The 14,546-nt window shown below is 43.5% G+C and overlaps 1 protein-coding gene across 6 annotated transcripts in view; it reads left to right on the top strand.

Annotated features, from left to right (window-relative positions):
• lig3 (ligase III, DNA, ATP-dependent) overlaps positions 1-14,546 on the top strand; it is an 81,341-nt gene that overhangs the window by 50,489 nt on the left and 16,306 nt on the right. For all 6 annotated transcript variants that reach the window (XM_068010187.1, XM_068010186.1, XM_068010183.1 and 3 more), the window contains 4 exons: positions 8,276-8,407; positions 11,627-11,706; positions 12,166-12,253; positions 13,789-13,866. In XM_068010187.1, coding sequence (XP_067866288.1) covers positions 8,276-8,407; positions 11,627-11,706; positions 12,166-12,253; positions 13,789-13,866 — 378 coding nt within the window. The remainder of the gene's footprint in view (positions 1-8,275; positions 8,408-11,626; positions 11,707-12,165; positions 12,254-13,788; positions 13,867-14,546) is intronic.

Genomic DNA, 14,546 nt, shown 5'->3' with positions numbered 1-14,546 from the left:
TTTCCATGCTTGCAGCTGATGCGCAAGGATGTTGGTGATTATTGCCGCGCCAAAATTGGGGTGGAATCATTTAAACCACGATGAATCTCCCTCACAGTGCCTACATGCAATATAGTTCCCACCAGTACTGACACAGTTATGAATTTTGGAGCTCTACATAGGACAAATCCTAGGAATAAGATCAGTGTGACTGCTGCGATAACCTCATCTCTGTAACTGTCTTGTGTGGTGTGTGCTTCCTCACGTTTTTTCTCTCTCACTCTCCTCACTCATTCTCACTCACACTCTCTCATTCTCAAAGCTATTGCAAAGACTGAAATTTGATTTGTGCCAACACTATGACCACCCAGCTTCCCTTCCTGGCTCCCATTAGCTGACCTTTGTTAATGGTTCTCTCTCTTCAGGTGTTGTCCTTCTCTCCTTCAAATCTGCCATCAACCCCTCTCTCAGGAAAAAAAACCACTCATTCATGACCCCTCCATCCTTGCAAACTACCTCCCTTAACTCTCCCAAGTCCTTGAACTTATCTCCCAAATTTGTGCCCATCTTTCCGGGAATTCCATGTTTGAATCCCTCCTATCAGATTTCCTCCCCTGCAGTAGTACTGAAAGGGCTGTTATCAAAGTCACAATTCACATCCTATGTGACTGTAATGAAGGGAAACTATCCCTCTTTGCCTTTCTCGACCTATTTGCAGCCTTTGACACAGTTGATCTTGCCAGGGATAGGCACCAATATGTTGTACCAAGGACATTTGACACAATTATTGACTCAGCCACGGATATGGGGAAAATTAATCTTAACGTGAAGTGTATAGCCAATCTAATGCCATCAAAACACAATCTGATTTAAAACACATTTCTGCCTATAAATAAAGTAGCTAACCATACAAACATCAATGGAGAGCAGCACAACTGTATTAGCTAGCTGGCAAGCAAAATAGTATGCAATGCCAGTGTGAATTACTTTTGTTGACAGAATAGAGCTAGCTATATCATGTCACGGGGTGGTAGAGGGACTTGGCAAGATGAATTCTGTGAATTCATACTGTGTCAGGAGTGCAATAAACCATAAAACTCAAGGGGAGGATTGTTATTGAGGTGAGGCAGTAGAAAAATCAGCAATAGGAAGACGGACCATTTCTCTCACAATTTAACCCGTGGTCAATGTTTGTGCAACTTCTCCACCTGCTTGTAATATGTGTCTGGCAACAGGGCAGCCAACAAAAGGGCAGAGATCTCCAAATCAGGAGAATTTTATAAGATGGAGCAGATAGTACTTCAGAAGTGTCATGTAAAATGGAAAAGCAGAGCAGGACAGGAAGGGAGAGAGAGATTAATGGTAGGTAGCCAAGACTAATTTATTCACCGTGTCAGGCTGTTAAACTAGGTCCTGGATTCTAAAATACAGAAACAACAGAATCCCTCGTGAACAAAATGTCATTTGCTCACCAAAGATAGTGACAAAGTTAGATAAACGCAATTACAAATAAAGAGCACCCTTCAGTTCTTCTAATAAAGCGATTCTCTTAAATTCTCATGTCTGTATCTCAGTCTATCATTGTCGATTATTCAGCTGACAAGATAATTATTAACAAAAAGCTTTTCTGCAAAAGGTAGAGTGGTTGTTACTGCATATATTATTCAATTACAAAATGTAAGATTGTAGTCCAGACTAACCAATTTATGTCCATGCCAAATCTCTTACGTTAGCAAAGGTGCACTATAATGTAATATGATACAGACAACTTTCAAATGGCATTGGCAACTCCAGTTATCTGCCCTCAAACTGGATAGTAAACGATGTACATTGCAGTTACTGATCTTTGACATAATTGTAAAACTTGTCCTTTGATCCAATTTGCAGCAAAAAAAAAATCAGTTAATGACTGTTTCTAACATGGTCATTGAAACAAAATAATTTCTCACTATGTCTTCCCTGACCGTTTTTAAAACTGCAAATGCAGCGTGAATTTTGTTAAGGAATTGTAGATAGTTCATCATAGATTAAGGTTATTAAAGCTATCCATACATTGTATTTACTAACTATTGTATATGGGTCAGCAGCATCCTGTTTTCACAGTGTCATTTAGCCCCAATACACCCTATTCTTGTATTCGTGAGGCACTTACAATGCTAGTTTCGAGATTCCTTGGATTTTCTTGCCTGTTTTCCCCCTTCTTTAAATTCTGGAACAATGTGATTCCAAATGGATAGCAGTGGAATTGTGACATTTATGTAGAAATAAAAGGCCAGTAACTTTCAACGTGTCACTGAGATTGTGTCCCAAGTGAAAGTAATATGTGCAAGAGCATACAAATCGAGACATTCCCCAAATGACATTTGCCATTTTAAAAAGAGTTTACATAACTATAGCCTTTAAATTTGTGTTTTAAAATAACCAAGCTGCTAAGTTATTTTAAAACACAAGGTTAAAGGCTTGGTCCCCCCCCCCACTCGTTCTCCCCCCCCCCCCCCCACTCGTTCTCCCCCCCCCCCCCCACTCGTTCTCCCCCCCCCACTCGTTCTCCCCCCCCCACTCGTTCTCCCCCCCCCACTCGTTCTCCCCCCCCCACTCGTTCTCCCCCCCCCACTCGTTCTCTCCCCCCCCCCACTCGTTCTCTCCCCCCCCCCCCACTCGTTCTCTCCCCCCCCCCCACTCGTTCTCCCCCCACTCGTTCTCCCCCCACTCGTTCTCCCCCCACTCGTTCTCCCCCCACTCGTTCTCCCCCCACTCGTTCTCCCCCCACTCGTTCTCCCCCCCCCACTCGTTCTCCCCCCCCACTCGTTCTCCCCCCACTCGTTCTCCCCCCCCCCACTCGTTCTCCCCCCCCCCCCACTCGTTCTCCCCCCCCCCACTCGTTCTCCCCCCCCCCACTCGTTCTCCCCCCCCCACTCGTTCTCCCCCCCCTCTCGTTCTCTCCCCCCCCTCTCGTTCTCTCCCCCCACCCACTCGTTCTCTCCCCCCACCCACTCGTTCTCTCCCCCCACCCACTCGTTCTCTCCCCCCACCCACTCGTTCTCCCCCCCACCCACTTGTTCTCCCCCCCACCCACTCGTTCTCCCCCCCACCCACTCGTTCTCTCCCCCCACCCACTCGTTCTCTCCCCCCACCCACTCGTTCTCTCCCCCCACCCACTCGTTCTCTCCCCCCACCCACTCGTTCTCTCCCCCCACCCACTCGTTCTCTCCCCCCACCCACTCGTTCTCTCCCCCCACCCACTCGTTCTCTCCCCCCACCCACTCGTTCTCTCCCCCCACCCACTCGTTCTCTCCCCCCACCCACTCGCTCTGCCCCCCCCGCACTCTCCCCATTCCCCTGCGCACTCTCTTTTCCCCCCCCCTCTCCAAATCTGTCCAATGTTCAAAAGTGCTGTTCTGCTTCTGCATCTGTCAGCTGTGAAACTGACACTTTCAAATCTTTTTTAAGCCTGTCTATAGCCGCCAATAGGAAATTTCTCAACCCTGAAATTACCAGTGACGGGCCCCAAAATTGTTTACCATGGGCACTGGTATCTGTGTAAGGACACATTGCTGACCCCTGGATCTCACTGTCCTCCTCCAGTGAAGCCAATGGGGTCTGTGCTGGGGCCTCAACTTTTAATCCCTTTTTATAAATGACTTGGATGAAGGGATCGAAGGTATGGTTGCTAAATTTGCTGATGACACAAAGGTAGGTAGGAATGTAAGTTGTGAAGAGGACATAAGGAGGCTGCAGAGGGATATAAATAGGTTAAGTGAGTGAGCAAAGACCTGGCAAATGGAGTATAATGTGGGAAAATGTGAAATTGTCCATTTTGGCAGGAAGAATAAAGAAGAAGCATATTATTTAAATGATTAGAGATTGCAGGGCTCTGAGATGCAGAGGGATCTGGGTGTCCTGGTGCATGAATTGCAAAAGGTTAGTATGCAGCTTCAGCGAGTAATTAGGAAAGCTAATAGAATGTAAATGTGTTGGAAGCAGTTCAGACAAGGTTTACTCGACTAATACCTGTAATGGGTGGGTTGTCTTATTGGAAAAGATTGGTTACGCTGGACTTGTACCTGCCGGAGTTTAGGAGAGTAAGAGGTGACTTGATTGAAACATTGTAAGATCCTGAGGGATTTTGACAGGGTGGATGTAGAAAGGATGTTTCCCCTTGTGAGAAAATCTAGAACTAGGGGTCACTGTTTAAACATAAGGGGTTGTCCATTTAAGACAGAGATGAGGAGAAATATTTTCAGAGGGTCGTGAATCTTTGGTACTCTCTCTTCCTCAAAAGGCAGTGGAAGCAGTGCCTTTAAATATTTTTAAGACGGAGGTAGATAGATTCTTGATAAGCAAGGGGGTGAAGGTTATTGGGGTAGGCAGGAATATGGAGTCGATGTTGCAGTCAGGTCAGCATGAATGGCGGAGCAGGCTTGAGGGGCCGAGTGGCCTACTCCTGCTCTTAATTTGTATGTTCATATATAATACCTTTCCACAGTGGTCTAGCAGCCTGGGACTGCACTCACCTGGTTCCATTCTTATCTATCTATGCTTTGACTATCCCCCCGCCCCTCCCCCCACTCCTATTTCTAATCTTTTCTGCCCCTCGACAGAATCATCCAAAAATGCATTAGTTTCCACATGTCGCTGATGACACTCAGCTTTACCACACCATCACTTTTCTTGGCTCCTCCACTATCTCTAAATTGTCAGATTGCTTGTCTGACATCCAGTACTGGATGAGGAGAAATGTCTTCCAATTAAATACAGGGAATACTGAAGCCATTGTCTTCAGTCCCTGCCACAAACTGCTCCCTAGCCCCACTGAATCCTTCCCTCTTCCTGGCAACTGTCTGTGCCTGAACAGGACTGCCCAACCTCTGTGTCATATTTGACCCCAAGATGAGCTTTCAATCACATATCTGTATTGTCACTAAGACCACCTATTTTCACTTCCATAACATTGCCCAACACCGCCCCCGCCTCAGTCTTATGCTGCTGAAACCCTCATACATGCCTTTGTTACCACCAGGCTTGACTATTCTACTGACCTTGTGACTGGCCTTCCACATTTTACCCTCTGTAAACTCTAAAAATCTGCTGTCCATGCCCTAATTCACCAAATCTCCTTCACCTATCACCCCTGTGCTCACTGACCTACACTGGCTCCCGATTAAGCAGCACCTCAAAACTGTCATCCTTGGCTTCAAACCCCTCGATAGCCTTGCTGCTCCCTATCTCTGTCATCTCCTCCAGACCGCAGATATTTTGAAGGGTCGTAGCGCCTCCAATTCTGATTCTTGAGTAGATCCAATTTTTATTGCTCCATCATTGGTGGCTGTGCCTTCAGCTACCTAGGCCCAAAGCTCTGGAGTTCCCTAAACCTCTCCTCATCTCTACCTTACTTTCCTCCTTTAAGACCTGCGTCTTGGACCAAGCTTTGGTCATCTACCCTAATATCTCCTTATGTGGCTCGGTGTCAAATTTTGTTTTATAATGCCTCTGTGAAGCGCCTTGAGACAGTTTATTACATTAAAGGTGCAATATAGGAACATTCCAACAAGGGTGAAATTTAGGAGAACCAAGAACAGGCTCCTTGGTTGAAGCGGGAGATAGAGATGATGATGAAACAAAAAAAGAGGGCGTAGGATGCATGTCAGGTGAACTCATTAAGTGAGAGGCAGGCTATATACAATAACTTGAGAGGGGAGGGGAGAAGAGGAAAATAAGACTGGCAAATAGAGAATATGAAAACAGACTGGCAATCAACATAAAAAGGCAACCCAAAGATCTTCTACCAGCATGTAAGCAAGTAGTAAGGGGGAGTGGGGCCTGTTAGGGATAGAGAGGGTAATATATGGTTAGAGGTGCAGGGCAAGGCTAATATACTTAATGAGTACTTTGTATCAGTGTTCACTAAGAAAATGGAGGCTGACAAAATATCAATAGCAGCAGAGAGTTTAGAGGCAATGGATGGGATAAAAATTGAGAGGTGGGAGGTACTAAAAAGGCTGGCGATTCTTCGTCCGGATGGTTTGCTGAAGGAAGTGGGGATGGAGATAGATGGAAAGGTTTGCCGTAATCTTCCAATCTTCCCTGGATATGGGGGATGTGCCAGAGGATTGGAGAGTGGCAAATGTGACACCTTTATTCAAGAAAGGGTGTAAGGACAGTCCTAGCAACTACATACTGGTTAGTTGAACATCAGTGGTGGGTAAGATTTTAGAAACAATAATCAGAGAAAATATCAGCATACACTTGGAGAGGTTTGGGTTAATTTAGGATAGCCAACACAGATTTGTAACAGAAGATTGATGAAAGGAGTGGGGTGGATGTTGTTTATATGGATTTTAAGCAAGCATTTGATAAGGTGCTACATAAAAGGCTGGTTAACAAAATTGATGCTCATGGAATAGAAGGGTTAGTGTCCAGTTGGATTAAAAAATTGGCTTAAGGACAGAAAACACTGAGTCGTAATAAATGGTTGCTTTTCAGACTGGAGGATGGTTGACAGTGGAGTTCCTCAAGGGTCAGTGCTGGGACCACTGCTTTTTTTTTTTGCTATATATAAATGACTTGGATCTTGGAATAAAGAGTAGAATCTCAAAATTTGCTGACGACACCAAACTTGGAGGTGTGGCAAACAGTGAGGATGATATGAATTACCTGCAACAGGACAGATAGGCTAGCAGAATGGGCAGAGAAGTGGCAGATGGAATTTAATACTGACAGTGTGAGGTGATGCATTTTGGCAGAAGGAATAGGGAGAGGCAATATATACTTAATGGCACAATTCTAAAGCGTATGCAGGGACATAGGGACATGTGGGTGCATGTGCATAGATCTTTTGAAGGTGGCAGGACATCTGAGCTTCATAAATAGAGGCATTGACTGCAAATGCAGGGAAGATATGCTGAATCTTTATAAAGCTCTGGTTAGGCCCCAACAGGAGTATTGCATCCAGTTCAGGTCACCAAACATCAGGAAAGATGTGAGGGTCCTTGAGAGAGTGCAGAGCAGATTTACCAGAATGATTTCAGGGATGGAGAATTTTAGTTGCAAGGTTAAGTTGGAAAAGCTGGGGTTGCTCTCTTTGGAACAAAGGAGAGTGAGTGGAGATTTAATAGAAGTGTTATGGCAGGCTTAGATAAGTTAGACAAGGAAAAACTGTTCCCGTTAACAATTGATACAAGGGCAAGGGGACACAGCTTGAAGCTTTTGGGCAAAAGATGCAGGAGAACATGCACTTTTTACACAGTGGGTGGTAATGACTTGGAACCTGCTGGCCACAAGGGTGGTCCACAAGGAAAGGATCAATGACTCCAAGAGGAAGTTGGATAGCTACCTGAGAGAAATGGACTTGCCGGGCTATGGGGATCGAGCCGGGGATTGGGACTGAATGCATAGCTCTGTGGAGAGCTGGCATGTACTCGATGGGCCGAATGGCCTCCTATGTGTAAATGACTCTGGCTCTATATATGTCGTTACAAAATAAATGCATCTCACCTGGACCTGGGATGTCTGAGAAGCATAAATTTTCTGTGCCCCCACTTGACCTTTTGTTTCTTCATTTTCTACTTTTCTGTACATTTTCTTCAAAGCTCGCTGACTGCACTTCGCATTACTTTCATCTCCCTGCTAAGAGTAAGACTAAACTATGCAGATAAGGCTTATCCCGTTTCCCATTGTGATCATGAAAGCTGTCTGCTCTATCTTATAGGCTTATCTAGATTTGTTTTGAGAACTTTTCCTACCTCTGTGCATGTTGGGATAACCTTCATTTGCCTTGCCTCACTAGCATTCTCTTTTTTCCTCCAGTGAGAGGAACCAATAATGTTGATGGAATTTACTGGTACAGTGAAAACAGGTGGAAATTGCAATCTTTGAGTAAATTGGCAGGCTCAACTGTTCTTGAGTTTGTTTAGCTGGATTTATGTTGTCCCTCCTTTCCAATTAAAGTGCTGAGCAGATGCAACTCTACCAGAAATGGATGTGTTCATTCCATTGGGACTGGAGTATATCTGGTATCGAAATAATAGGTTTGATGTTTTGCTGTATGTTGCTAGTCATCCTACAATATTATAAACGTGAAAAATAACCTGCATTCACTTAATTTAAGAGTGTCAGCCCAGATCATGCGTTCAGCTGGAGTGAGGCTTGAACCTCTGACCTACGGACTCAAGTATGATCAGTACTTACTGAGGCAAGCTGATAACATGATGTTAGGTATGCCCCCATGGGGATGGACCAATTTCTGTGTAGTTCTATTGCAAAAACTAATTTTGCCTTTTTTGTTGTTTCCTTCTAGGTTGCTCATTTTAGGGATTTTATTCCCAAAGCTTTTGTAGGAGGTGACAGCATGATTTTGGATTCAGAGGTGCTGCTGATTGACACACATACTGGAAAACCACTCCCTTTTGGAACACTGGGTATCCATAAGGTAATGTCATTGAAGGATCCAAGTTTGATTTGTTCCTATAATGTTCACATGCTGAATGCTGCAGAGATATTGAGGTCCAGTTAAGAGACCCAGGGTTGAAATTTATCCATGTTCAACTTTCATGGACAAGAATTTGAATCAATAGGAAAAATATTCAGTCGTTGTTCTTTCCATGCCATTTCTGCCATGCTATTCTTATCTGCCTCTGGTGAAAACATGATTTGTGCTGCGGTACATGGATGCTGGGTTTGCTCCAGATTCTTGACAAGTAACTATGCTTTATTTTACAAGCCCAGGCAAAGACCATGGCAGGCTACTCGATTGCATCCAGTCCTTTCCAACAGGGAATCACTAGCGAGAAATCAAAAAGCTTGGATGATTTCTCCTCAGCCCTGTCTCAATCTTAGCTCTTGCAGCCAAGTGTAACCCTCTCTACTGCCACACTGGCTGAGATCCACAAACTCCACACGCTCCAGCAATTGAACTTAGAACCTTTTGATTCATATGCTACCGATACTTGTTGCTTTTAACTACAGAGCCATTGGATGTGAAGCTTTAGACTTCAAAACTCTATGTTGCTGTATGCAAAACTTCTAATACATTATTTAGAGAGGTATGTTAGATATAGAGAATAAAGTATTATTGTACAATGTTTTAAAGTAATAAAACCAAAACTTTTTTTCTGTACCTGAGAATTCCTCACCAGACTTTCCATCTCATTTGGGTCATTGTGAGGGTAATTAACTCACTGTGTCCAAGCAATCTAGGAGTAGATTACAGAGCAGTAGAGGCTTGGGACAAGGTCATCTAGGTGAGCTTCTTTGATCAAGAAATACAGTTAGCTGAATAATTGAGAACTCTCCCACTCATCTCATCTTAACTCATCATGCTTTCTCTCTCCTCTGAGTTCACTGCCCACTTATCCCTTAATCTCTCCCTCCATGTAAACTCCCCAATCCGTATTCATGACCACTCCCTTGACCTTGCCATCTCATGTGGCCTCGCAACTCCCATCAAATCAATCACATATCACTTCCTGTATCACTCTCGCCCACATCCCCCTTTCTCCCTCGGCCCTACTTCCTTCTGTGTCTGCCGCTGGAAAAACTATCACCCAATTCACCTCCAACTTCAGTTTCAAAATTCCAACTGTCTAGACTTTGGCTCTCTGTTCATCACAGCATTTCTGCAGCTACTGATTTGCTGAACCGTACCTTCATCTTCACTTTTGATGTCCTAGTCCCCACTAAAACCATTGCTGTCTGTCACTTTGGCTGTTCCCCTGGTATGCCTTCATCTCCGCTCCCTTATGTCCAAGGGACACAAACTTGAATGGATATAACGGACAACCGGTTTGGCAATTCACCACCAGATCTGGCTGTATTATGTAAAGCACTATTGGCTCCTGCTCTCATTTGCTAAAACTGCTCACTATTCCAGGATCATCCTGCAATGCAAAGATAACCCGGCTTCCTTTCTCTACTGCACACCATCAAGTTAAATCCATCTCCCCTGTATCTTCCACCCACACCTCCAACAATAAGTGCAGGGAGGTCAACGATTTCTTGGTAACTAAGATTGAGACCATCCGATCAGCTACCTCTTCCTCCCATCTCCTATCACTCCAGGCCAAACTTCCTCTAAAGCTCCCCCCCCCCCCCACCTCCCCCACCCTAGCCCTGAAATTGTATCTTTCTCTAGTTTCTCTCCTGTCTCCCCCATACCCTCTCTGAGCTCATTTTGTCCATGAGACTCGCCTCCTGCTCACTCCACCCTGTTCCATTTAAACTGCTGACCACCCAACTTCCCTGCCTGGTCCCCACGTTAGCTGATATTGTTAATGGTTCTCTCTTTTCAGGGACTGTCTGTCTTTCCTTCAAAATTGCTGTAATCACCTCTCTGCTCATAAAATCAACCCTTGACCCACTGTCCTTGCAACCTACTGCCCCATCTCCAACCTCCCTTTCCTCTCCAAAGTCCTTGAACGTGTTGTTACCTCCCATGCCCATCTTTTTTGGAACTCCATGTATGAATCCCTCCAATCAGGTTTCTGCCGCTGCCACAGTACTGAAATAGCTCTTATCAAAGTCCCAAAGGGCATCCTCATTGACTGTGACAAAGGTAAATTATCCCTCCTCATTCTTCTCGACCTGTTCACAGCCTTTGAAACAGTTGATCATGCCATTGTGCTGCAATGACACCGCCATCATCCAGCTGGGTGGGGCTGCACTCACCTGGTTCCATTTTTTTCTAAATGTAGCTAGAACGTCACTTGCAATGGCTTCTCTTCCCGCTCCCACACCATTACTGTGGTGTCCCCAAGGATCTGTTCTTGGCCCCCTGCTATTTCTCATTCACCTGCTGCCGCTTGACATCATCCAAAAACACAGAGTTACGTGTACGTCGACGACACTCGGCTCTACCTAACCACTACCTCTCAATTCCTCTGCTGCTGCTAAATTATCAGACTGCTTGTCTGACATCCTTTACTGGATGAGCAGAAATTTCCTGTAATTAAACAGCTGCCTGATCCTAAACTCTGGACTTCCCTCCCTAAATCTCCCTGGCTCTCTACCTTTCTCTTCACTTTTAAAATGTTCTTTAAAACCTACCTCTGTGTCCAAGCTTTTGGCCATCTGCCCTAATATCTACTGATGTGGCTTGGTGTCAGATTTTGCTTGTTACTCCTGTGACTTGCCTTGAGTCATTCTATTATGTTCAAGGCATTTTATAAATACAAGTTGTTGTTGTTGACAGTAATATTCAAATAATTGGTCATAAAGTGATTCAAAAATTCTTCAGGATTATAAGCCATACAAACTGGAAGTGTTACCAGGATTGGTGCCTGCTTTGTTTGAGATAGCTGATCTCATCAAGCTAACAGTTGTCTACAGTCAGCTTCAGCTCCCTGGGCTAGGTAGAGGAAAATTCAGCTGAGGTTCTCATTCCTGATTGCTATCCACTGTGGACAGATTTGGCTTACCTGGGATGGATCCCATAACCATGTTTGCTGATGATGTATAGGCTCACATGTAAAGAATGGCCACTTGTGTGAGGCAGCAGAAAGCTGCCGATTGTGAAGCTGTACCCCAGCAAGAGTCTGTGCCTTGGGTCTGAAGGATGGAGATTGGAATATTCTTTTAGACTCCTGAACAGTACAGCTAGAATTGTGTGTTAGTTTGATAAAATTATTTAAATTTTATTTTTCTTCTGTTCCAGAAAGCTGCCTTCAAGGATGCTAATGTTTGTCTTTTTGTCTTCGACTGTATTTATTTCAATGGAGTCAGCCTAATGAACAGGTCCGTACATTTCCCATCAAAAATCTGCATGCATTTGAAATTCCTTGTGATTCTGGCTCTTAACAGACACATAGAGCTTATTGTATAATTTAATTACTGCTTTATGTTGTGCTAGTACCACTGGCTCTTGACTCACAAGTCTCCAAAGCAACAATCCCAAAAATAAATTGTTCAGATATTCAAAGGCCGGCAGCCAGAAAGATACTTTTCCATAGTTCTGCCTGGTCTCCAGCCTTGTTATCCCTGGTGTTGCACCAGATTGAGACTTGGATGTCCCAACATTTTCCCTTGGACAATTTAGAAATTTGGGTTCCTATCTTTTTTTTTAAAAAGTGCGGGGGCCTGACTGGTTTCCATCATCTCCACTTATTGAAATTGCAAGTTTCTGTGGTCCATTGGCTTCCTTTATCTGCACTTATCCTCGTGATTTATTTAAGTATGCTTTTCCTGTCTTTACAGACCGATCAGTGAGCGAAAGCAATTCCTTCATGATAACATGGTTGAAATCCCCAATAGGATCATGTTTTCAGAGATGAAACACGTGACTGTGAGTACATTCATGTTTTCAGTGGAACGTTTTACAAAGGCCTCTCAGTGTTGCATTTAGTCATTACTGAAATGGTCTAGATTTTCTTTGTTTGGTTTTGAATTGGTGGTCAATGGTAAAGGTAACACCAATTTATTTGAAGCTTTTAAACAGAATGCTTATTGGGAATTCAGGCATGGCATTGTGCATGTCCATGATTTGTCACCAATAATGACTTCCTTTCCCGAGTTCCCAATCTGCAATACCGTCACACAATCTCTGTGCCACCAGCGCAAATTCAGAAAATCTGCTCCAGAGTCTTTGTACGTCCGAGACATAGATCTTAATGATAGGCAGATTGAATACCCTATCCTCATTCCTTCTTATCTCATGTTCTTATGTTGCCACTTACTTTTGTTTTTTCTGATATTTTGATAAAATCTAATCACTAAGTGGTCTGTGGCTTCAGACATTTGATGCCACTGTATTTCTACCTGTGATGCAGTGGGCTACATTGAGGTTTTCTTTTTAATGTACTAAGGCACCATAGCCTGCCTAAACAGAACAGAACTTCTGTCACATCATACATGTTCTACCATGCTAACAAATGTGAGCCGTTGCATCACTGGCAAAACTGTGTACACATGCAGCTTAGAGGGAACATTCTCTCTCTGTCCCCCTTTTGGACGATCCTTAAAACCCAACTGTTTGACCAAGCTTTTAGTCACTTCTCCTAATATTGTAATATCTCAATTTGTGGCCCAGTGCTCCTGTGAAGCACCTTGGGATATTTTCCTGCATTAAAAGCATTATATAAATGTAAATTGCAGTTTCTTTACCACTTGCTTTTCAATGCTGTCGGCCATTTAACATATAATCCTACTGCTCTGTCCCTAAACATCATATTACTTTCGGGATAATCACATTTTGTTAACATTGGTTATCTTGAACACAAATTAGTAACAGAAAATGGTAACCAAGATTGTAAATAATGTATATCCAAAAACTGCTATCTTGAACCATCTGTTAGAGATAGCAACACAATCTTGAAGTTTTTTGATATAGACTTATAGTAACTCTACTCTCAGAGGCTACGTAGTGGAAAACTCTTGATTATATCACTGTTATAACACAGCCCAGATAGAGTTGCCATATCTAACTAATCTCTTGTCTTTTCACATTACCTAAGATGCACTTGGTATATCTTTATCTTTGGTTCCTTTTTAAGGAGGGGATCTTGGGTCTGTACAGTTAGACATTGACAAGTTCTACAGATTAGTCTTGTGTTAAATAACTCTAATCATGAACTTTGGTCAAGTTCGTCCACTCTGAAATTGCAAGAGACCATGCTGTTATCTGGAGCAATTGCCCACCAACCAGCTTGTTAGCCTAAACTTTAACTTTAAACAAAATTCAAATCAAGCAAATGTTGCAATTTAAAGGTACTATTCAAAGAAATCACTCTTACAATTATCTCTGTAGCTAATTAGCTTATTTGATGAAACAGGTATACATTTGCTGATTCTCAAAATTTATCTTGCATCCTGTTTTGGCAGAAAGCCTCTGATCTGGGAGATTTTATCAATCGAGTTATTAAACAGGGCCTGGAGGGACTGGTACTAAAAGATGTTAAGGTGAGATATTCTCAACATGGGTTGTTACAATAATCCTGTCTTCTGTAAGTGGGCAGAATTGGCTGGACTGATCAGCTAAGTGTTTATCTGTGTATGACAATCTCAAAATAACTGAGTTGTGCCTGTACCTGCTTTGTCAGTTGTGTCTCTTTTTTAAAATAAGTATTCATTCTTGGGTTGTGTTGTGGGTGTCACTGGCAAGGCTGACATTTATTGCCTATTCCTGGTTGCCCTTGTACAACTGAGTGGCTTGCAAGGCATCGATCACGTTGCTGTGGGACTTTCCTTGCTTCCCTATTTCTTTCTGTCATTCAAGGTGTTTTTGTACAGTTCTCGCATGTTTTTTTTATTGATGCAATCAGTTTCTATTATTTCATTTGCTATAGCCCTGTTAATACAGTGAAGTGTCAGCTGACTCGTACCACAATGACTTTTGTGACTAAATAGGATGGTACTGGCTATGTGTAACCTGATGAAATATGCATAGATTAGGGAGAAAGTGGAATGTTGTGGGGCTTGTGATAGTTTGGCAGGTCTGGGTGTAGGCATGAGAGGGCTGGGGGGGAAGAGGTGGCTTAGGGTTTGGGAACAGAGCAGACAGTGTAAGGCCTAGTAGCATTTCAGGAAATGATATGTCTGGTGTCTGGTAGCATCTTATCTGGCATCTTCGCAGACTGGAG

This window comes from Heterodontus francisci, chromosome 30, assembly GCF_036365525.1.
Source record: "Heterodontus francisci isolate sHetFra1 chromosome 30, sHetFra1.hap1, whole genome shotgun sequence".
Lineage (NCBI taxonomy): Eukaryota > Metazoa > Chordata > Chondrichthyes > Heterodontiformes > Heterodontidae > Heterodontus > Heterodontus francisci.
The sequence above is the reverse complement of the archived record's forward strand: the minus strand, read 5'-3'. Positions and strand labels throughout refer to the sequence as shown.